Source organism: Echinops telfairi, unplaced genomic scaffold (genome assembly GCF_000313985.2).
Source record: "Echinops telfairi isolate 266 unplaced genomic scaffold, ASM31398v2 ScPeMD7_18;HRSCAF=68, whole genome shotgun sequence".
NCBI classification, from domain to species: Eukaryota; Metazoa; Chordata; class Mammalia; order Afrosoricida; family Tenrecidae; genus Echinops; species Echinops telfairi.
Window position 1 is genome coordinate 46,649,325 of NW_022103915.1, and position 23,083 is coordinate 46,672,407.

The 23,083-nt window shown below is 39.7% G+C and overlaps 1 protein-coding gene across 1 annotated transcript in view; it reads left to right on the top strand.

Moving 5' to 3' along the window:
* The window catches only part of CCDC175 (coiled-coil domain containing 175), a 97,670-nt gene that overhangs the window by 28,417 nt on the left and 46,170 nt on the right, over nt 1-23,083 (top strand). The window contains exons 7-13 of the mRNA XM_045287629.1: nt 575-684; nt 4,729-4,810; nt 8,220-8,356; nt 16,226-16,336; nt 18,586-18,657; nt 20,963-21,098; nt 21,627-21,758. Of these exons, the coding sequence (XP_045143564.1) occupies nt 575-684; nt 4,729-4,810; nt 8,220-8,356; nt 16,226-16,336; nt 18,586-18,657; nt 20,963-21,098; nt 21,627-21,758 (780 nt within the window). The remainder of the gene's footprint in view (nt 1-574; nt 685-4,728; nt 4,811-8,219; nt 8,357-16,225; nt 16,337-18,585; nt 18,658-20,962; nt 21,099-21,626; nt 21,759-23,083) is intronic.

The window sequence follows — 23,083 nt, forward strand, 5'->3', positions numbered from 1 at the left end:
TGTTACAGGAGTCCACATGTGTCCACTGTTACAGGAGTCCACATGTGTCCATTGTTATAGGAGTCCACAGCTGTTTTGGTGACTGTAGTTTCCTATTATGTCTGGAGATAGGGAAGCGTGAGTCTCCCTACTCTGTCCTTTTTCAAGTTTGCTTTGGTTACCTAGGGCCCTTTACAGTTTCATACAAATTTGAGGATTAATTTTTCTACTTAGAAAAAGAAAGCTGTTGGCATGATGGTGGGTATTGCATTGAACCTCTAGATTGCTTTAGACTCATCAACTTGTAAAGCCAATCGATCATGACATGAGTTTTTGTGTTTGGAGGCTCTGTTCTACTTTGCAGATTCACAATGCCCTAATGGTTCCTCTCTAATATAACATGATTTCAAAATTATTTCTGAATCTATTTATGCTTGTTTTAAAAATAAACAGTCACAAACTTTTCCCACAAAGAAATATCCCAGTGTAAAATTTGAATGCTACATAAATGTTCAATGGAATTGAATGGCTGTCAAAAATCACTTGGTGCTTATTGGATGTCAGATGCTCATTTATTTTTTAAATTTTTCAATAGGTTTCCAGTGATCACAATATAGAGATAGCACAGCTACAAGGATCAATAAAGGACTGGGAAGAAAAAGTCAGAGAATTACAAAATATCTCTAAGACCCTAGAGGATAAAATGTAAGCATGATGCTTAATTTTCAGTGATGAATAGCAGATGTTATTATGAGCGTGTTCTTTTAAAAAATCTTTCTTTAGTAGCAGGTGAATATATGCTCTTAATTTACTAAATCAGTATCTCATCACCTTTCCTTTTAAAATGTATCTGTCTTTCTTAGCTCCTTGGAAAAAACGGAAAGGCCAGTGGTTTGAACTCAGCAGCTGCTCATCAGGAGAAAGACGGAGCAGCCTGCTTTCCTAAAGATTGCAGCCTTGAGATCCTTTGAGAGACGTTCTACGCTAGCCTATAGGGTCACTATGAGGCAGAGCCAATTTGCTGGCAACGAGTTTGATTTTTGTTCCTTTTGGATGATCAAAGGGGGAAAAAATCAGGGATTACATAGCCATTTGGGGAAAAGAGAAGGGGCCATTTGAAATATAGCATCCTCATGTCAACTTCTGGTCCCCCGCCATTTGTCTGCGAATGGGGAAATACAGCGATGGGACAGGGATGAACGTGGCTCCGATCCATCAGCCCTGCGTTGTAGTCGTTATCAAAGTTCCCCATGACCTCCCTCCTTCCAAACTTTGGTGGTATACTCTATGCCTTAAAATTCTGGAACTCATAATCTAGCTTGAGAGAGTTAACCACCCCTGCCTTTTGGAAATACTTTTTTCCACCTGGCTTCTCAAACACTGCATTCTGCTCTTATTACTTCACCTATGAAACTGCTTGTTCTTTCTCAGGAATCTCTATCTGTCTCAGTTTTTCTTTGTGAGTATTAAATGTTGGTCTTCTCGACCCTTCACCAAGGAAAGGTGATCCAACAGAAAGAGGAAATGATTGAACAATATATTCATATCACATGCAAGCAAAATTGAGCATTCAAAAACAGATGTAGCTGTACATTGACAAGGAACTGCCAGGAATTCAAGCCAGATTCAGAGGAGGACATGGAACAAGGGGCATCATTGCTGATGTCAGATGCATGATCTTGGCTGAAAGCAGAGACTATGAGAAAGAATATGTATCTGTGTTCTGCTGACTAACATGGGCATTCCACTGTGGGCGTGATAGCAATTTTGGGATATAACGTTGTGAAGAATGGGAATCCCAGAACTCCCAGTTATGCTTATGTGGGATTGGCACAAATGGTCTGGTCTTGGAGCTTAGCCTTGCTAATGAGAGAGGGGTGGATGTACCACATGGTTTAAAATTGTAGAAGGTATATGTCAAGGTTGTATCCTCTCATTATACTTATTCAATCTTTATTTGTGCAAATAACCAAATAATCTGAGAAGCTGGACTAGATGAAGAATACAGCATCAGGATTGGTGGAAGACGTTTTAACAACCTGTGATATGCAGATGGCACCGCCTTGCTTGCTGAAAGCAAAGAGGGCTAGACGCCTTTAGTGATGAAGGTCAATGACGACAACCGTCGGCACAGAATGTGTCTCAACATCAAGAAAGCAACAATTTCCACAACCGAGAAAGTAACCTCATGACAAGCAGAGATAAGGCTAAAGTTTTATGTTTTACTTGGATTAACAGTCCATGTCAATGGAAGAAGCAGTCAAGAAATCAAACAATACATTGCATTGGGTAAATGTGCTTCAAAAGACCACTTACAAGTTAAAAAGCAAAGATGTCTCTTTGATAATTAAAGTGTCATGGTGTTGTCAATTGCCCCATAAGCACGTAAAAACTGGACAATTTTAAAAGACCGTCGAAGAATTGATGCTTTTGAATTATGGTGTTGGTGAAGATGGTTGAATGTGCCATAGACTGCCAGAATAACGGACAAATGGTGTCTTGGAAGAAGTACAGCCAGATTTCGCCATGGAAGCAAGGATGGCAAGGCTTCAACTTTGGACATATTATCAAGAAGGAGAAGTTCATGGAGAGGAACATCATGTTGGGTAAAATAGAGGGGAAGAAAAAAAGAGGAAGACCTTTGACAAGATGGATTGATCCAGTGACTGCAACAGTGTGCACAAACATATGTAGCGACAATTCTAAGAAGAAACACACTGGGCACAGGTTCATTCTGGTATACATAGGGTCCCTGTGAGTCCCAACTGACGGGACATCGCTTTGCCGTAATAAAAGTACTTCAGTATTCTCTATTGACACGTGTGGCTAATGACTTAAATACTATTTGTACATCCCATCCTCCCAAATGTATGAATCCAGCTCGTGTGTGTGTGTGTGTGTGTGTGTGTGTGTGTGTGTATAAAACAAACAAACAACCTCTTCGCCATCAACTCGATGGCAACTCAAAGCAACCCTATCCATTGGACAGGGTAGAACTGCTCATAGGAGTATTTCCTACAGTCCACTGGATCTCTCCATTTGGAAGATATGCAATAGATATCTCAAATTTAGCACATCCTTTTTCTTCTCAGTCATCCCTCCCTCAGCCAGTGTGGCTCCCCTCGTTATGTAATTATCGTTGTATGTGCCACTGACTTAGTTCCTACTGATAGTAAGCCTTTTTTTAATCCCTTGCATGTCAAAAGATGGGTTGCATTGGGTAAATCTGCTACACAAGACCTCTTTAGACTATTGCAAAGCAAGGATGTTACGTTGATTAAGATGTGCCTAAGCCACAGCCGGGTGTTTTCCATTGGCTCATCTGCATGTGAAAGTTGTACAGTGACTAAAGAAGACCGAAGAAGAATCGGTGCATTTGGACTGTGGTGCTGGAGAAGACTGAAAGCCCATGGACTGCCATCAGAACAAGCAAAGCCCTCTCAGAAGTAAGGCCAGAGTGCTCCTTGAAGGCATAGCTGGCGAGACGCTGTCTTACAGACTTTGGATGTACTGGCAGGAGAGACTAGTGTCTGGAGACAGACAACGTGTTTGGTAAAGTGGAGGGGCAGCGAAGGACAGGAAGGCCGTCAAAGGAGATGGATCAACACTGAGACTCCTCAAGGGGCTCAAACATAGGAACTATTGTGAGGATGGCACAGAACCAGGCAGTGTGTTGCCCTGTTGTGCATAAGGCCACTATAGGCCAGAACTGACTTGATGGCACCTAACAACAACAACAACAACAATATAGCAAGCCTGTATATAACAGTCACTTCCTCTAACTACTCAAGCCAAAAGCCTAGGAATCATCTACCATTTCTGTCTTCCTCATTTCCTAACCCAGCTCTAACTCCAACCTAATCCAAAGGTAAATCTTGCTGATCTCCTTTTCAAAATACATTCTGAACGTGACTGTTTCAAACCACCACTAGTGTCCACCACTAGAACCTTAGCTCAAGGTCCCCGCTATATCTTCTGGACCACCTCCATCACCTTACACAGGCTCTGCCTTCATCACTACTCTCTGTTTCCACACAGTAGTAGGTAAGGTGCGAAGCACTTCTCTTGCCACTCCTCTGCTTCAGCATCTTGCACTACTGCCCATCACAGTACGATCTGAATTCTGAACTTTGCTCTCAGGACCTTGCATGACTTCTTCCCTGCTTCCCCATCCAGCTTCATCAAACTCTCCTTTCTCAAATGATCAAAGCTCGTTCCGTATCTGAAGGTCTCACCACCTGTTGTGCATTCTCCTTGAGAAGTTCTTCACCTAGATCTTCACCTAGCTGACTCCTCATCATTCAGGGCTGCTTGCGAGTCTTCCCTAAACCACAGTCTAACATAGAACCCTGGCTGCCAGTAGCTCTTAATCCCTTGTCCTGCTTTATGTCCTCTGTAGCATTTAACACTATCTGAAAGATATTATGTATTTTCTAACATCTTATTTATATTTTGACTCCCCACCAGTACATAATTTTCATGAGCGCAAGGAATTTGTTTGCCCTGTATTGCTAGTGCATAGATAGTATCTGTCAGGAAATATTTACTCAGTAGTTGAAATTAATAAATGAAGTACTTACTCATCAAATCAAAAGAGTGAAAACTTTTTTTTTTTTCCACCAGAAAATATAAATAAATAAATAGGTTACTTGAGAAGATAGAGACTACAAACTTCTGGTGTTGTAATAAAATTTTGTTTGGGTAGAAAAAAAGTCTTAATATGAATCTGTTTTGCTTCTCTTATTATAGAAGATTTTTTGATGGTCATAAGGAAAAACTGGATAGTGTATCTACTGTTGAAAAAGAGGAATTCCTGCACAAGATCAAACAGGTAGGAAGAGAGACATGAGGACTTTTAGCCTAAAACTAGATTGTATTTTTAAATGAATATTTTAAATATAGCTGAGAAGTGTTGCATTTTTCAAAAGTAGGCAATGCTGTTGGGTAAGTATTGGACTGCTAACCACAGGTTGGTGGTTCAGATCCACCGGTTGCTCTAGGGGAGAAAAATGAGGTTATCTGCTCCCATATGTATTCACAGCTTCAGAAACCCCATACAGGATCGCTATGGGTCAGAATCAACTCAATGGCAGCGAAGATAATGGCCATTTGCAGTAATTGACTTAAATTTCCATTTATTCTCAAAAGACTTTAAGCATATGAAAGAACAAATGTCATCAAGATGAATTTTGAAAATAATTTTTCACATGGATATGATAGTTTTATATTGGGTATAAAACTATGACTAATGGGCATTTTATATGTCAAATACTTACAGAAATTAGGACCTTTTTGCTGCTGTATGGTTTCTATGAAGTACAGAAACCTGGTCTGTTCTTAATAATGTTAGTGAAGTATGTGAGTCCCATTTAGCCCCCAGGATGATTTCCTAAACATTTTTTTGACTAAGTTACAAGAATAATCTTACCATAAACATAGATGTAACCCAAAATTTAACCACAAGATATTCAGTGAAGCATTCCTTATAATGGTGAACAATCTCCGGGGAGGGAAACTACCATTAGAACAACAAAAGGAGAAACATCAGCATTGTTGTGTTAGGATGGGCTTTCTTGAGAAGTAAAACCAGTCACACACACATATACAAATATATATGATATAGAGAGAAATTTACATGAGGAAAATGACTCCTCCAGTTGTAGAATTGAGTAAGTTCAATTCAGTTTCAAGTCCACGAGTCAGTTACTAAGCTTAAGGCTCCTCTTGACTCATGCTGCTTCAGGGGAGCCCAGGACGCATGCTGCTCTTGAACCAGGATATTGACGTTCATGCATCCCATTTCATTTTTAACAACCTTACATTTTCCTAGATTCCTACTTTGTACATTCCCAGTGCCGATTTAGAGCAGCTGTTTCTTCTCCTTTTGAGTCGTGTCCCATCAGCAAGTGAAGCAAGGTCCCAAAGGCTTTACTCCCACCGACTTGTCTCCATTCACGTCCTTACAGGCGACGTTCTGTTGAGGAGGTAGCACTTCCTCCGTCACATTTTGAATGTTTTTCAGCCTGAGGGGTTCCTCTTCTGGTATGATCTCTAGCAATGTTCTGCTTCTATTCATTAGGTCTGTAGTGTCTGACACTGTCTTGATGCCATGTGTAAGGGGCTAATTCCTCTGAAGCAGGCAGCCTGTTCCTTCTTTGCAGTCTCGTTTTAGTCTGGAAGCTCTTCTGGGTAGAACCTGTTCACTTTTGGCGACCCTACTGGCATTTGAAATACCAGTGACATAGCATCAGAGCAACACACAAACCACCACAGTACGACAAACTGACAGACAAGTGACGTATTGTCTTCTCCTCTTGTATCTTGAGGGAACAAACCTTCAAAAGCAGCCCTTAGGTAAATAGAAGGTTCTGCTTTTATTCATGAACTTCCTTCAGCTAGAAACACTAAATATCAAGATGCTTGACTTATAGTATTAGGTACCTTTTAGTGTCTTGCTTAATTTCTGTTTCTCCCCCAGCCCACCCCCCAATTCAACCAGGGTGTAGTACCATAACTTTCGCTGGTTTCTAAGAGAAATTTCACCATATTATGATTTTCATATCTATTGTAAACTTTTCTGGAAATTTGGGTGGTCGTGTGGAGGAATCCCATTGTCATGCCACAACCACCTTGCTAAACATCTTCCCTTACTCCATCTTCATCCATCTTTTTGCTCAGAGAAACATTATCACCCAACATCCCATCTCCTCTCTCTCTTATGAAGCATAGCCTCTCCCTTCCTCTGAGGCCTGCAGCCAACCCTGAGGATCCACAGGACCAAGAAAGGGAGTTATCTCCCAGATAATGACTTGCATCAATTACATCTTTCTATTTTGTTGTTATTGTCATTGTCATCTGCTCTTACAGCATTAGGAATGGCTTTCTCTATGGGCTAAGTCTACTCTGATTCTTTCGTTGCAAGGAAATAGAAGGCACAGTGTACCAAAGATCATAAACTTAACAAGATTGGTTGGTTGGTTTTAAATTATCTTTCATTGTCTGGTCAATTTTCTGTTTGTTTTTCATTTTCCCTCTCATAGGGGCTGTTTGGCAGCCTGCAGTTGACAGCTCCAAAGTTCTCAGCCCCTTGACTGTCTCACCAGCTCAGGCACCCTAAACCTGCTTGGCTGACTTGATCAACCAGCAACCCTTAGCCAAGCTCCATGAGTGCCTTTCAGTGATGACCACTTCAAAGATGCAGGGTATGAGCTCATTTCTTATGTCTGACAGAGCCGATTCTGTCAACTCTTGTTCACATCCAGTCATATCCTCATGAGGCCCTGGGAGATTTCAGTGGTGACATTAAATTCCATTCTAGTTAAAAACAAAACAAATAACCCACCTTTTTATTGTGAAATACTACTCAACTACAGAACAGTACATAAACTCTAAAGACATAATATTTATGTACATGTCTATCCCACACTGTGCTTGGGCTTTTCGCTCTATTAATAGTGTCTTCTGAGGGATTTAATTTACTAACTAATTTAATAAGCTCCAATTTCTTTAAGTTACTTTATATTTTAATTGGTAATTTTATTCAATACCTTTTCAAATCTGTTTTGGTACTCTTAATTGTTACCAATTCCCAGCCACATTGACATAGATCCTCAAGGCAAAAGAGATTTTGAGGGCTAGATTTTCCACTTTGGGTTCTTGCTTTAGAATGAGGCCTAGTAGTTCCTCATTATCTTGTTAGTTCTTCAACTTTTAATAAGATTTTTTTAACATCCAGCTATTTTCATGGTCTTATATCTAGAAGACTATGTAGAATTACCCAGCCCACCTAATTTTAGGTTTCCAGCTAAAGCCAATTTGCTTATCTAATCTGAATCAATGCAGTGGAGGGATACAAGCACAAATGTCTTCTCTCATTTAGAACCCTGATTAATATGGTTTTTGTCCCTAAATTGAAATACTTAGCATGAAGCAATCATAGCATCTAGTTAACGAAACTTTGAGCAAGAGTTTCTGTTGATATTATATTTTCCCCCCAGTTGACTTTATTTTCTAGGGAAAGCTCAGACAGATCTTGTTGAATATATTACGGCTTATTAATCTGCTTTCTTATTGTAATTTGGATTATCATTCAGTGGGTGTTACTACTTTTCCACATTGTTGTCATAACTGTGTTCTTAGCAACATACTCGTGATACAGAGAGTTGCCAACTGACACTGACTTTGCTCAAAGGATTTGGGGATCAAGTCCTCTTACTCAGTATTCTTGTTGATCTTTTTAGGTGGCTGAAAATCTGCACAAAACTCGTGGAGAGAATAAAGAGCTACAAGACAAACTAGTTACTCTTGCCAGACAATATCAGCTGGTCTTAAATGAGGAGGATGAAATTCTTTACAGGAAACGAAAGATCCAGGATGAGTATGTTTCCATCCATGATCCATACACACGTATGTAAATCAACATGGGTGTGTGTGCTTTCCTTATTATTCAGATTCTCCGACAATAAGTTATTCTTCTACCAACAGTCAGTAAATGCAAACACATTTGCCTCTTTAGGTAAATAGTACTAAATCTGAATCAGATCAAATCTATAATTACCAATGTGGTAGTTACATAATCTGGTGTCAATTTGGGACTTGAAAGGATTAAAAGTAAAGGGGTGGAGTCTAGTCTGTCAATCAGGTCATGGCCAATGAGGCCTCTGTGTGGGCATGGCCTTCTGAGAATTCTGGGAACTCCTGGATTTCCTCCTTGGAGGCAAAAGACACTCTCTCAGCTCATTCCCTGAGAGACATTGCAGTTGACAAGACACATGGAACTATACTAGTGCCATGAGCTGGAGAAGCCGTGTGGGGACCCTTGCCAGCGCTGAGCTGCTTACAACCCCGAAAGATCCACAAGACTGATGAGCCAGACCTCTGGAGCCGGAGAAGCCACGTGGAGACTCCTGCCAGCACTGAGATGCTTACACTGCCACTGGAAACACAAGACTTCCCACCCACTGGCTGTGATCTTCCTGCATTCAGCATCACTGCATGTGTTTCTTGAGTCTGAAGAGGACTTTATGGATTTGGTATTGGACATATAGGCTAATATTGAACTTATGGATTTGATCTGGACTGGGCTGGGATGCTTTCTCAATATTCAACTGCTCTTGTATATAAAGCTCTTTCTTATGCACATGTGAGTGTCTATGGATTTGTTTCCATAGTCTACCCGGACTAACATAACCAACTGCATCATTTTAAATGAAATTTTATTGTGTCTTAAGTGAAAGTTTACACAGTAAATTAGGCTTTTATTTAATAATTTCTACATAACCTTTTCAATGACATTGGTTACTGTTTTTTTTAATCCAAGAGAAAGAAAAAAATAAGAAAAAATATATAACAGATTAAGAATGAGTTTATAGGGAAAACAAAGGAAAAGATGTTAAATTTTAAGCTAACTATATCTGCATTACTTCACTTTCTGATGTACTCTATCTGTGGGTAGGACTTTTAACCTCCATGGACAATGGTCTGAGGGTTTTCAGTCAATGGAGGCTTATTCCTCATGGCGTCTCTGGATTTAGAACGTTCACTGTCACCCATAGCCTTCCAAGTGCATCATTTTTGCTTCTAAATCAGACTCTTGAAAGACTAACTATACTTTTTACTTTTATCATATAATCTCTACCAGTTCCAGATGAATTTGAGTGAAGTAAGGAAAATTTGGCCAGAGTAAGGAAAATCAGATTTGAACAATAATGAAAAGTATTATTCACCAGATGTATTTCATATGATGGATTCTACTATGTTGTAAAGTATTTGAAGTTCTTACAACAACAGATTAAAAATAATTAACATTCATCCATTTGATCTATTTGTTATGGGTTGAATTGTGACCTTCAAAATTTACTTAATAGACATTCCTCCTTGGAGTCTCTGTGATTCCACTCTCTTTAAGCTTTTTACCATGAGAGGAGTCTGTCCTTTACACTCTACTGATGTTTCCCTATATCTTAAGATATATAAGAACCCTTGGGTTTGAATTATTTTGTCTTCAAATTTAAACCTCAAGTGTAAGATTCTAATAATTTGTCCTGATTATTTTTTCCTGATTTTTATAAGAAATGTTATACAAAGAGGCTTAAAAAAGTTTGTGGGAAAAAAATTGAATTAGAGGTCACGGAATTTCCCACAAACTTTTTAAAGCTTGTAGTCTTAGATTATATCTTAGCAAGACTTTTTATTACAGTCTCATAGCACAATTCTTGTTAACTTACCTTTTTCCTATCATCACTATCAAACTTGAAAAAAAATGTTTGCCTCCAGTTGAGTCCGACACATGGTGACCCTGTGTGTTCTGGACAGAGCTTCCCTTCGGTGGCTGTTTCTTTAGAAGTAGACAATAGTGTGCACTAGAAGGACGGACCAAGTCCCTCCAAAGGTGCAAAGGGGTTTCCCTTCAGGCTACTGGCCCAAAGGTTGAAAGCTTGGGTCCACTCAGAAGTGCCTGAGAACAAAGGGCTTGCCATCTACTTCTGAAGCAGCAACCACTGAAAATCGCCGCCATGGCAGTGAGTTTGGGGATTTGTATTGCACCATACTGGTCACTGCTTCCTACCAATGGAAACCTGTCTTCTCAGACTGGTCTCTTTGCCTCTGGCCAAGGGTCTTCGTGAAATCTCAAATCATCATGGCTCTCTACTAGCAAAATGCAAGGCCTTTTTATTTTTTTTATGGACTCTGAATAATTTTATGTTTCAAAAAGAAAATGAAAACTCCCCTATGAGGGGCAAGGCCCCAAGTAGGCCTCTGCTTCTTTTCCTTGGCTTCTGTATAGGCCTTAGCTACTTGCTGGCCAGGTTTGTCGACCCTAGGCAGCAACCACCACTCCAAATCCCTTCTCCCACGTCTTGGTAAAGCCTGTTCCCTGGGTGTGTTAGTCCTGGTAGACTAGAGAAACAAATCCAGGGAGACTCATATGTGAATAGGAGAGAGGTTTATATACAAGAGCAGTTGAATATTGAAAAAACATCCCAGCCCAGTGCAGATCAAGTCCCTAAGTCTGATATTAGCCCATATGTACGATACCAATCTATAAAGTCCTCTTGAGACTCACGACACACATGTAATGATGCTGAATGCAGGAAGATCACAGGCCAGTGGGTTGGAAGTCTTGTGTTTCCAGTGGTGTTGTAAGCATCTCGGCGCTGGCAGGGGTCTCCACATGGCTTCTCCGGCTCCAGAGGTCTGGCTCCATCAGCCTCTCTCCATGTGTCTTCTCCACAGGATGTCTGGCAGGGAGTGAGCATGTGTCCCGCCTCCAACAAGCTATTTATCTCCTTAGTGCCTCGAAATGAGGTCATCAAGCTGCGAACTGGTTGACAGGCTAAACTCCACCCCTTCACTCTGAATCCTCAAATTGACACCAGATTATATAATTACCACACTCCCCATCAATAAAAATAACTAAAAAGACATGACATCTGAATTCTGTAACCTGTGAATGTACTAACATATCTTATCACAAGGGAATTTAAAAGCATGTCGCTTTCTCCAGCTGGGAGCAGAGGAGAAGAGAAAGGGAAATGGGAAGGACTGAAAGTTTGAGAAAGCGTTGACTCCTTTTACTGGCTTGGAAATGGTAGGAGCAACATGAAAAGTGTCAGAAGAAAAGTAATTGTGCCAACGCTGAGCAAGCTGGGAAGGGGACTCTGATGCCCAGATGGCAATCACAGCCAGGTTACACGTTGATTTTGGCCTTGTGAACTCTTAAGGAGAGACCCCAATTAAGCCATGCTGTACCTAGACTTAGGACTCCTGGAAACTGTGAAATAATCAATGAGTGTTGTTTTAAGCCACTCAAATTTGTCATGTAACAATAGAGAACTAACACAGATGTTCCACGGATATCTCCAAGAGGTCGTCCCTTAACGTTCTCTATGCTGAATGAGGTGCTCACGTGGGTTTGTAGAGAAGTTAAAATTTTCCTTACATATAAAGCATGAACTTTAATCAAAGACAGAACAGATGACATCTCAATGTAAAGAAAACAAAAATCCTCACAAATGAGCCAATAAACAGCATTAGGATAAGCAGAAAAGATTGACGTTACCAAATATTTCACTTGAATTGGATCCATAATTAATGCCCATGGAAGTAGCAGTTAAAATATCAAACATGATATTGCAGTGAGCAACCCTGCCACACACGATCTGTTTAAAATGTTGCAGAACAAAGATGTCACCCTGAGGTCTAAGATTAGCCTGTCCCAAGCTATGGTCTCTTCAACTACCTTGTATGCCTGGGAAAGTTGGACAGTGAAGGAAGACAACTGGGAAACCATTAAGGGATTCAGGAGCAAACTGAAGAAAAGTAAAGCACATTCACAAGAGCCAAAATACTACCGTGAGTCTATCCCACTTGAATTTCCAAACCTCTTCCACAAGAATAGATTTGATGCATTGAACACTAATGGCAGAAGACCTGATGAGCTAGGGGAGGAATCAAGACCATCATCCATGAAGAAAGCAGAAGGTCATTCAAAAGCCAGGCAAGAAAGTAAGGATCCGAGTGGATGTTAGAAAAGACTCTGAAACGTCCTTTTAATTTAGTAGTTAAAGCAAATAGAAAAAAGGATGATGTCAAGGAGCTGAATAGAAATTTTCAAAGGGCAGCTCAGGAAGATAAAGCCAAATATTATAATAAAAATGCGCATGAACCTAGAATTCGAAAAACAAAAGGGAAGGACACACTTGGCATATTTGAAACTGAAAGAACTCAAGAAAAAATTCAAGCCTTGAGTTGCAATCTTGAAAGATTCTGTAGGCACAATAGCGAATGCTGTAGGAAGCATCAAGAGAAGATGGAAAGAATGCAGAGCATGGTACCAAAAAGAGTTACTGTATGGAAAAGGACTAGTGGACATTCCACCATTTCAGGAGGTGGCATATGAGCAAGAACCAATGGTGCTGAAGGAAGAAGTTCAAATGGCACTGAATCATTAGCCAAAAACAAGGCTCCAGGAATTGATGGGATACCCATGGAAATATTTCAACAAGCTGAAGAAGCACTGGGAGCACTCATTGGACTATGCCTGGAAATTTGGAAGACAGCTATTTGGCCAATTGACTGGAAGAGATCCATATTTGTGCCCATTCCAAAGAAAGGTGACCCAACAGAATGCTCAAATTACAGAACAATATCAATACCATATGCAAGTAAAATTTTGCTTAAGATCATCCAACAATGGTTGTAGCAGTACCTTGACAGGGAACTGCCAGAAGTTCAGGCAAGATTCAAAAGAGGTCACAGAACAAGGGATATCATTGCTGATGTCAGATGGATCTTGGCTGAAAGGAGAGAATGCAAGAACGATGTTTACTTGTGTTTCATTGACTATGCAAAGGCATTTAATTGCATGGACCTTAATATACTGTGGATAACTTTGAGAAGAATGGGAATTCCAGAACCTTCATTGTGTTCATGTGGAACTTGTACATGGATCAAGAGGGAGTTGTGTGAACAGAACTAGGACATACTGAATGGTTTAAAATCAGGAAAGGTGTGCATCAGGGTTGTATCCTCTCACCATACTTGTTCAATCTGTATGCAGAGCAAATAATCAGTGAAGCTGGATTATATGAAGAAGAATGTGATATCAGTATTGGAGGAAGGCTTTTTAACAACCTTCAGTATGCAGATGACACAACCTTGCTTGCTGAAAGTGAGTAGGAATTGGAAATCAAGAATTGTAGCCTTCAGTATGTATTACAACACAATGTAAAGAAGACCAAAATCCTCATAACTGGACAAATAGGTAACATCATGATAAATGGAGAGAGACTGAAGTTGTCAAGAATTTCATCTTGCTTGGATCTGCATTCTGCTCATGCAATACAAGCAATCAAGACATTGCATTAGGTAAATCTGCTGCACAAGACCTCTTTAGACTATTGAAGAGCAAGGATGTTTCCTTGAGGACTAAGGTGCGCCTGGGCCAAGCCATGGTATTCTTCATTGCATCACATGCATGTGAAAGTCGGACAATGAATAAGCAAGACCATAGAAGAATAGATGCACTTGAAATATGGTGCTGGAGAATATTGAAACTGCTGAAAGGAGGAGCCAACTGTCTTGGAAGAAGTCAGACCAGAGTGCTCCTTAGAGGCAAAGATGGCAAGACTTCATCTCACGTACTGTGGACATGTTGCTGGGAGAGACCCGTCCCTAGAAAAGGACATCATGTTTGGTAAAGTGGAAGGGTGATGACAAAGAGGAAGGTCCTCAATGAGATAGATTGACCGGATGGCTCTATCAATAGGCTCAAGCACAGGGACAAGTGTGAAGATTGCACAGGACTGTGCAGTGTTTTGTTCTTTTGTGCAGAGGGAAGGGACCTATAGATCAGAACCGACTCTATGCACCTAACAACCACGTTAATGCTTTTGAACTATGGTGTTGGTGAAGAACATGGAAAATTCCATGGACTTTTCGAAGAAGGAATAAATCTGTCTTGTGCGGAAGTATATCCAGAATGCTCCTTTCTTTGATTGGAGGTTAGGGAGACTTTGTCTGTTATACTTTGGATATGTGAGCAGGAGAGATCAGTCCTTGCTTGATAAAGGAGAAGGTCAACAGAAAAGAAGACCCGCTAAGAAGATTGATTCAGTGGCTGACGCAGTGGCTCAATTGCAAGGATGGAGCGGGAGCAGGCAATGTTGAGTTCTGTTACATATAGGCTTACTATGAGTTGGCGCTGGCCGGACAGCACTTAACAATTGTAGTTGCACATCTACCATATTGTACCCTTCCTCAATTCCTGAACTGGGACTGAGTACCTGGCACCAAGATATTCTCTCCATATGTGGTGTTGATAAATATGTATGAAACGGATCTTTTCATTTTTCCGTAGAAACTGGCTCCGGACTAACCTCATCCTGAGTGAGATCTTGTGGCAATTCAAGGGGGTTCACCTTTAGTGGATTATCTTCAGGCAAGATGAGTGATAAGCCAGATTGGTCTTAAGTGAAATTTGACAAGTCAAAACTAAAGAAAACTAATACTGAAGGGAAAAAAAACTCTCTCCTCAAATTATTCAACCAGAGAAAGAATGTATTCCAACATCATAAAATAGGATGTTTTTCTAGGAGCAAGTTTCAACATTGCTTGAATGTTATCTTAGTTTTATAGGCTTCATTTTGTAAAGCTATGAGTTTGTAGAGATTTTAGGAATCTTCTGGTGTCTTCTCATCTACACTCTGGTCCATCATCTTTCTTTTAAAACTTCACATTGGTGTGTAAATCCCACAAGACGGATGTCATCAATGACCCACCATTTAAGATCTTTGTGTGTGTGGTTCTTGTCCTCCTTGCAGGCTAAGCCACTTTTAACCTTCCACCATGGATACTTCCATTACCCCCAAATCTTCATGAACTACATGCTTTTCCAGCTTCCCACCATCTATTTTCATTTCTAATGTAGAAATAAAAGAATAAATATAATAATTAAAAAATTAAATTAAAAAAGAAACTGGCTCTTTACCTGGTTTCCGAGAGATAGGTTTAGTCATCGATACAATCCCCTAAACCAGAGACGGAGACATGCTTCAAAGAAATCCTCTTTCATTACCCAATGGACCCCATAGTGTTTCCCACAACTGTCTTAATCATGAGTTTTCAGTTTCTGAGAAGGGTTAAGCCTGAGTTCAATCAGCTGCCTTTATTAGAAGTTCTTGATTTCTCACTTTTAACCCAAATGTTAAATCATATGAGTAATTATCTATGACTTCACAGATTTAATACTTACAACTAGATGAGATGTAGTTATTGTAAGCCCCATTTTATAGGCACACCCACAACTGTAGTCTCTTATTCAAAGTCACACTGCTCGTAAGAGAGATGGCTACTGTGCCAACTGAATTTATTTCATCACTTCCCCTAAAGGTCCTAAGGGGGTGGATAAATGTGTTAGAAAAACTTGCCCACACAGAGGTATTGAACACTAAAACTGTTCTTTTTGTTGTTATTGTTTGTGGGGACTGTTTAGGACTGAATATCCTTTCCATAGTTTGGAAGTCTTCAGACATTTTATTAAAATTCTATGCATAAGTTTAGACTTAACACTCATTAGGGGAGCATTGTTATATATTTATTTATTTGGGCAGGTGACTGAACTGAGCTTTCCAAACGACTTTTAAAATTCTTATATGTGATTACATATCTCAGCATCCTGAGGAATTAAAAATGATGTCAGTACTTGAGATCTGATAACTCTGTGGTCTCCTACCCTCCCACACAGAAATGAGAGACAACTGGAATTTATTACTCAAAAAGATAACTTTTTAGCGCAAAGAAGAGTAGACATCAGAAACATGGAAGAAGGAATTGTCACACTGCAAGAACTTCATCGGTATGTTTGTAGTCTTTGGAATGTTTCATTTTTGTTCTTCTCTGCATATATCTCTAAAATGATAACAATAATTCAAACTAAATTCACCAGCGAGTTCATACCATGTCATAACCAATGTATAGGACAAAGAACAATTGCTCCATAGAGTTTCCGAGATTGTAAATCTTCACAGAAGCAGACAAATTTATCTTTCTTCTGAGAATCGGGTGGTATTATGTAATATTTTTCATTAATATTTTAAACCTCTTTCTTATAGTCTAGTTTTATATACCTCTTTTATTGTTCTTGTTTAAGTATTAACTGTATGAAATAATAAGTTACCTTTCGGTGGGTGTATCTTTTTTATACTTAAAATGGTCATTAGGGCACCAATCGGTTGTTAGATTATTTGAACCCCACCATTGGTTGTATTTGTTCACCACACTTAGTCAAACTATTTGCTGGGAGAATAATTCAAGACACTGAACTATATGAATAAGAACATGGCATTAAGATTGAAGGAAAGCTTTTGACAATCTGTGATTTACAGAGGACACAGCCTGGCTTGCTGAAAGTGGGGAAGGTTTGAAACACTTGCTGATGAAGATCAAGGATTTCAGCCTTCAGTATGGAGTACAACTCAATTTATTTTATTTTACAACTTAATTTAAAGAAAAGAAAAAAACCCTCACAATTTGAACAATAGCATAATTATCAACCAAGGGACTGAAGGATTTAATTCTACTTGACTCCACAATCACTTCGTGTGCATGTGGAAGTTGGACACGTCGGGGTTTTATCTGTTTGCTCTCCAGTTAGGGCAGCAATGTCAACACACAGGGAGATACATGATTTGCATTCTTGAAAAGACCAGCTTTATCTAAGTACGATCCTGACAAACATCTGGGGACATAGCAACAACATCTGGTGTACAGTCCTTCGTGTGGCTGACTTTATAGGGTTAAGTATAAACAGCTATTTCTTTTGTCAGCTTCTGAAAGAAAACTCCAAACTCCTCCCAAGCCTTTGTAAACTTTATGGAACAGGCAGTGCTGCTGCTGCCCACCACGCCCCCCCACCCCCCACAGGAGCAACTGGTGGATTTGAACCACCGAACTTTAGGTTACCCAACATTCCACCGTGTCTGTTTTTTATAAAATGAAAATCAGGTTGAATACAAATATTTTTTCCTGAAGAATGATGCAAAGTGGCTGGTACATCATAGTGTTGTCATTGGTGTCGTCACCAGGAAGTAGTCAGATTTGTGACTCGATGTTAGTGTTTACTTAGAATGGTTTAGATGATTGTTGTGTTCTTCACGTAAACAGCTTCAAATCTTCTATGGGTTACATTCAATACGTTCTTTGCAAGTCAAGTCAGTCAGGTTGGGGCAGAAAGAACTTTGGAGACTCAATGGGTGGGCAGCTTCGATTTATTATGGTGGAAATTGGGAGCCTAGATGATTTCAAATAGAGAAAGAAATTAGGAGCATAGCTTTATTTCTGGTTCATTTAACAGTGGTTCATATGTAAATTTCTTCTATGCATATTTCTGTCTTTTGAAAATCATTAATAAGTAGCATTTCACATATTTCTGTGCTTAAAGCTTATTTAAGCACTTATTTCTTTAACAGAGAAAATAAAAGGAAGGGCAGATAACAAGTGTCTCCACTGCTTCTGTTAGAATCTTCACATCTTTCCATTCATTCTCTGGCAAGAAAACCTTTGCTCTCCCCTCGTTCAAGAATCTATCTTGGCTTTTTGAATGATCTATTGTGTGGAATCAGAGCTCAATCTAGAAGTGCGAGTCCCTCAACAACTTGCTGACTGTGATACCATCAGTAGCATGGGGTTGGCTTTCCCCTTCACGTCTTCTATATGTAGAAGCCTACCTGGTGCCATACCACCACCATGTCTTTAGAAATGATTCTGTTCTCTTCTTACTGAGATTGCTCCTGTATTCTGCAACCCACCTTTCTCCCTCCAATTAAACCATTCACCTACAGAAGCCGTCCACAGTTGCCTCCACCAAACCTGTTCTCTATCCTGGGATATCCACCTTGATGTTTGGGGGATCAACTTGTACCTATACAGAATTATAACAGTCTCTCTTAGCCTGACATTAAGTACTTAGTTATTTCACAAGGTTTGTTTTGTTTTCCAACTGGACTGCAGCTTTATTGAGCAGGAGAATTATACCTACAGGGTCTTTTATATATTCTAACAGCTCCTACAAATGCAAAATTTGAATATATTTTTTCTTGTTTCTAGAGCAATGCAAGAAGTCTATCGGAAACAAATAAAAGTCATGGGCGATAATATAGAAAGAGAAAATCAGAGAAGGTAAGGGGGAAAAAGTGCTATGAGTAATATGTCTTAATGAATAGTACCTCAAATGTGGGGTTGAAAAAGAATGAGTTATGAGTATCTAAATAAATTATTTTCCTAAAATAAATTGTGTGAGTCCTCTTGGGTTTACATGTGCTTATTAGTTTGATGTTTTGGCATTGAACTAAACCAAATTTTTCCATATTAATTCCAAGAAACCCCCAAAGAAGACAATTTTGAACATTTAGAGATGCTCTGGCTCATCCAGGCTTAGATGTGAACTAATGGGGCAGCTTTATGTGTGATATAGTGACAGAGAGAATGGTTAAATACAAGGGCATATACCCTCCAAAACTGGAATTTTATTTTCAAAGCTACATATTTAATATTTTTTAGTAAAACAATCTTATCACCTTCAAAGTACTCTCCACTGCACTTAAGACATTTGTCAAATCTGTGATTCCATTCTTGGAAACATTTTTCAAACTCATCTGTTTGGATGGCTGTTAGCACCTCCCTCGTTTTTTTCTTCACCTCTTCTAAGATGTCAAATCGCTGTCTTTTCATGTCCCTCTGCCTTCGCAGAAACAAAAAGAAGTCGCACAGAGCAAGGTCAGGTGAGTCAGGTGCATGGGGCAAGAGAATCATGCTGTTTTTTGCCAAAAACTGGTGCCCTGAGATGGCTGCGTGAGCAGGTGCGTTGTCGTGGTGGCAAAACCAGTCCCCCGTCTGCCATAAACCAGACTTTTTTTTGTCTCACACTATTATGCAATCATTTCAGAACCTCTAAATAGAAAGCTTGATTAACAGTCTGACCTGGTGGAACAAACTCCAAATGCACTATCCCCCTCATATTAAAAAAAATCATCGTCTTGATCTTTGATTTCACTTGATTAGCTTTTTATTGGACAAGGTGACGATGGCGTCTTCCATTGGCTTGACGGATATTTGCTTTGGGGTCATAAGAATCGCACTGCGTCTCATCACCACTAATGACCTTAGGGAAAAGGTCTGGGTTGCTTCGGATCTGTTCTTTCAAAGCATGGCACGTTTTCCACCCTTTTTCCTGGTCAGTCAGAACCAGAGGCACAAATTTCAAAGCGACCCTTCTCATTCACAAATCTTCTATTAAAATCTGCTGAACCGAGCTCTAAGACAGTCCAGACAACTTCCCCCTCTCTTCAATGGTCCGAAGTCAGTCTTTGAGCACAAGTGCATGAATTTTGTCGACAGTTTCGTCGGTTGGGGAAGTTGATGAATGTCCAGTATGGGACTTGTCATCAATCGACATTTCACCTTTATTGAAACAAGAAAACCACCTGCACACTTGAGTTTCCTGGTTTTATATTTTGTATAGTCCATATTTTGACTACTGATGGATATTTACAGTTATTGATTCCCATTTTGAGTCATGAAGGTAAAGGAAGGTCCCACAAGCTCTACTCCATCCACACCATTATGGTTGACGCTACTTCGAGGAAGCAGCTCTACAAGAGGCTTGTCTTTTGGCCCAATATCTGACAACGATTTCCTGTTATTCATAAGGTTTTTGGTGGCTAATCTCTTAGAAGTGGACAACCTATTTCTTCTTTGTCGTCTGTTCTATTTGAAATAATGGTGGTACAGCTTCCAACATCACCACAGTAAACCAAACTGACAAAGAAGTGGTGGAAGTGATAGCAGTACCCATCGTCTAAGGTTGCTGGTAATAGCAAAGGAAATATGACTCAGATAAAGTATTTCTATCAGTGACAGCAACTAGAAAAAAGCTTACTAAAAGTTAGCAGCATTAAAAAAAAACAGCCATTGTCATTACTGACGAGACTCCAATGGCAATTTTTTACCAATCTCAAATGAGCATGTATTTTACTATTCTCCAGTTATTTAATCTTTGTTGTTGTGGTGGTGGTGGTGGTACAGAGAAAAGTTCAAGAACCCAGAAGATTGGAATCTTTTATTAATACTAAGAGTAACTTGGTTATTATTTTTGCCTGGACATCTTCTTATTCCATGTACCGCTAAGCCTTCCCTAAGTCAGTCCTTTGCTTAAATGAGGAGAGCTGCCCAGTGTGGTTTGTCTATTCAGCTTTATTGGATGTAGAGACTCACTTCTTACTCTGAGGCAATTGATAGTGATAGTATTGAGGCAGTGAATATTCTGTCTGATTTGTGTTTTCAGTTAATGTGCATAGCCTGCATCTCTAAGAGCACAAAGAAATTTTGCATAATCATAGTAGGACCTGTTTTACTTTGAATCCCTTAACCATTTCAGTAAACCACTATGTCAATTTAATAATGTTTATTTTGTTCTATTCTCAAGAATTATAACTCAGTGGAAAATTGCTTGTATGCTAAAAACGCATTCCCGTTGGAAGAAGAACACAAAGACTCAGATGCAAGAAATTAGGGATAAAATCGAGTGGACTCAAATGAGAAAAATACAATTGTATGAAGAGGTGAGGGGAACACAAGGGAACTCAGACTGAGTCCCTGACATTGCAGTACAGTAATTCTCCTTTGATTTTTCATTAAACATTATCTTATAAGAAGTGTTTTCTTTTCTGCTGACTTCCTATTTAGAGAGAATTATTTAACTTCCTTAAGACATGCATCTATTTTCTGTATATTAACTATGGGCATTTAGCAGGTGAAAGAGCAATTTTCTTCAGAGTATGCGTTTGAAACATGCAACCAGAAACTTATTTAAGGTTAGTCTTTATAAAAAACATATCTCTAAGAATGTGAGCCCAACCTCCTGTAGTTATGCTCTGCCTTATTCCTCCTCCACTTCGCCCATCAATCATGCCATATTTACAGATATAATTTGATGAGCAATTTAATCTATGGAGAAAAAAATTCCTCTCAGTGGCTTCTGAGAAAATATAATTTGAATTCAGAGACATGTCTCATGCAAATCTAAAGGTGGAACTATAAAGTGGAACTCTACAAGAGAAATGACAGTTCCTCATTTTCCCTCTTATTAGACCAACACGAGACAAAAAGAGATTGATGAATTTGTGGTACAGATTGAAAAACTTACAGAGGAATTGAAACAAGAGGAGGAGGAATTCATTAGCAAAGAAAAGCAGTTAATTGAAGAGATCAACATTTATGAGGTAAGCTTTGTTTACATCCAGGAGTAATTTTAAATGGCTGTGTGCTGGGAGGGGAAATTACTAATACTTGAAGCTATTCTAATTAGTTCATTGTAAAACAAATCTTCCAGTAAGATTCAGATTATAGTATCATTCAGAATCTTTCAATGTACCTGATTTACAAACCCCAAACCTGTTGCTGTCCAGTTGATTCCAACTCATAATGGCCCCATACGATTTCTGAGGTTGTAATCCTTACAAAAGGAGCCCTGGTAGTGTAGTGGTTAATTGCTCAGCTCTTAACCACAACGTTGATCCCTTGAACCCACCAGTTGCTCAGGAGGAGAAAGAAGTGGCAGTCTTCTTCCATACAATGTTCCGTCTTCTAAAAGCCCTGGCCTAGTTCTCCTCTGTCCTGTAAGGTCACTATGACCTGTATTGACTTGAGGACACACCTTGGATGAACTCTATGGTTGTGCCACCTAGACGCATGATAAAAGTGAACTATCAGCTATATTAAGGAAATCTGGTGGCAGTGTCGGCTAAGTGTGAGACTGCTAACCACAAGGTCAGCACTTCAAACCTACCAACAACTTCAAGGGAGAAAGATGAGGTTCTCTGCTCTCAGATAGATTTACAGCCTCTTCTGCCTGAGTGATCCTTCTAAGAGAGGGTGTCAAAACTCTGTCTCCTGTGTTTTGGACATGCTATCAGGAGAGGTTAGTCCATGGAAAAGGACCTCATGCTTAGTAAGTAGAGGGTCAATGAAACAGAGGACGATCAGAAAGGAGAGAGACACAGTGGCTGCGGCAATGGGCTCAAGCCCAACCACTGCGAGGACGACCAGGCCTGGGCTGTTTCATTCTGTTGTACCTGGGGTCATTACGAGTTGGAGCCAACTGGGCGGCACCTAACGAGCACAAGGGTCTAGAACAGTGCCTAAGAATGAATGAATACATCCTACTGCCAAATGGTGACGACTGAAGTAGTTTCCCAACTAAATCCCACTCTTGTTATCGATCCTAGCATTTCTCTGGCAAAATCAGCATGTATAGAACCCAAGAAACATGCAAGCCTAAACCCATATTTTTTTTCTCCAGCTGATAGTGTGAATTATCTTAACATTCTTTGGTTTAATTTAATAAATGAACAGGATCTGAAAAAACAAAGAAAAGATTTACAGCCTCAGAAACCCTCTGTAGGACACTATAGTCAGACTTGACTCAATGGCAGTGGATTGGGTCAGAGGCCAGCTGTATTATTAGGCAACGTTGCTGTCTTGCCATTGTCACAATGACCCCTGACTGGTGAATGCGTCTCCACTGGGAGAATAAGAAGAAAAGACA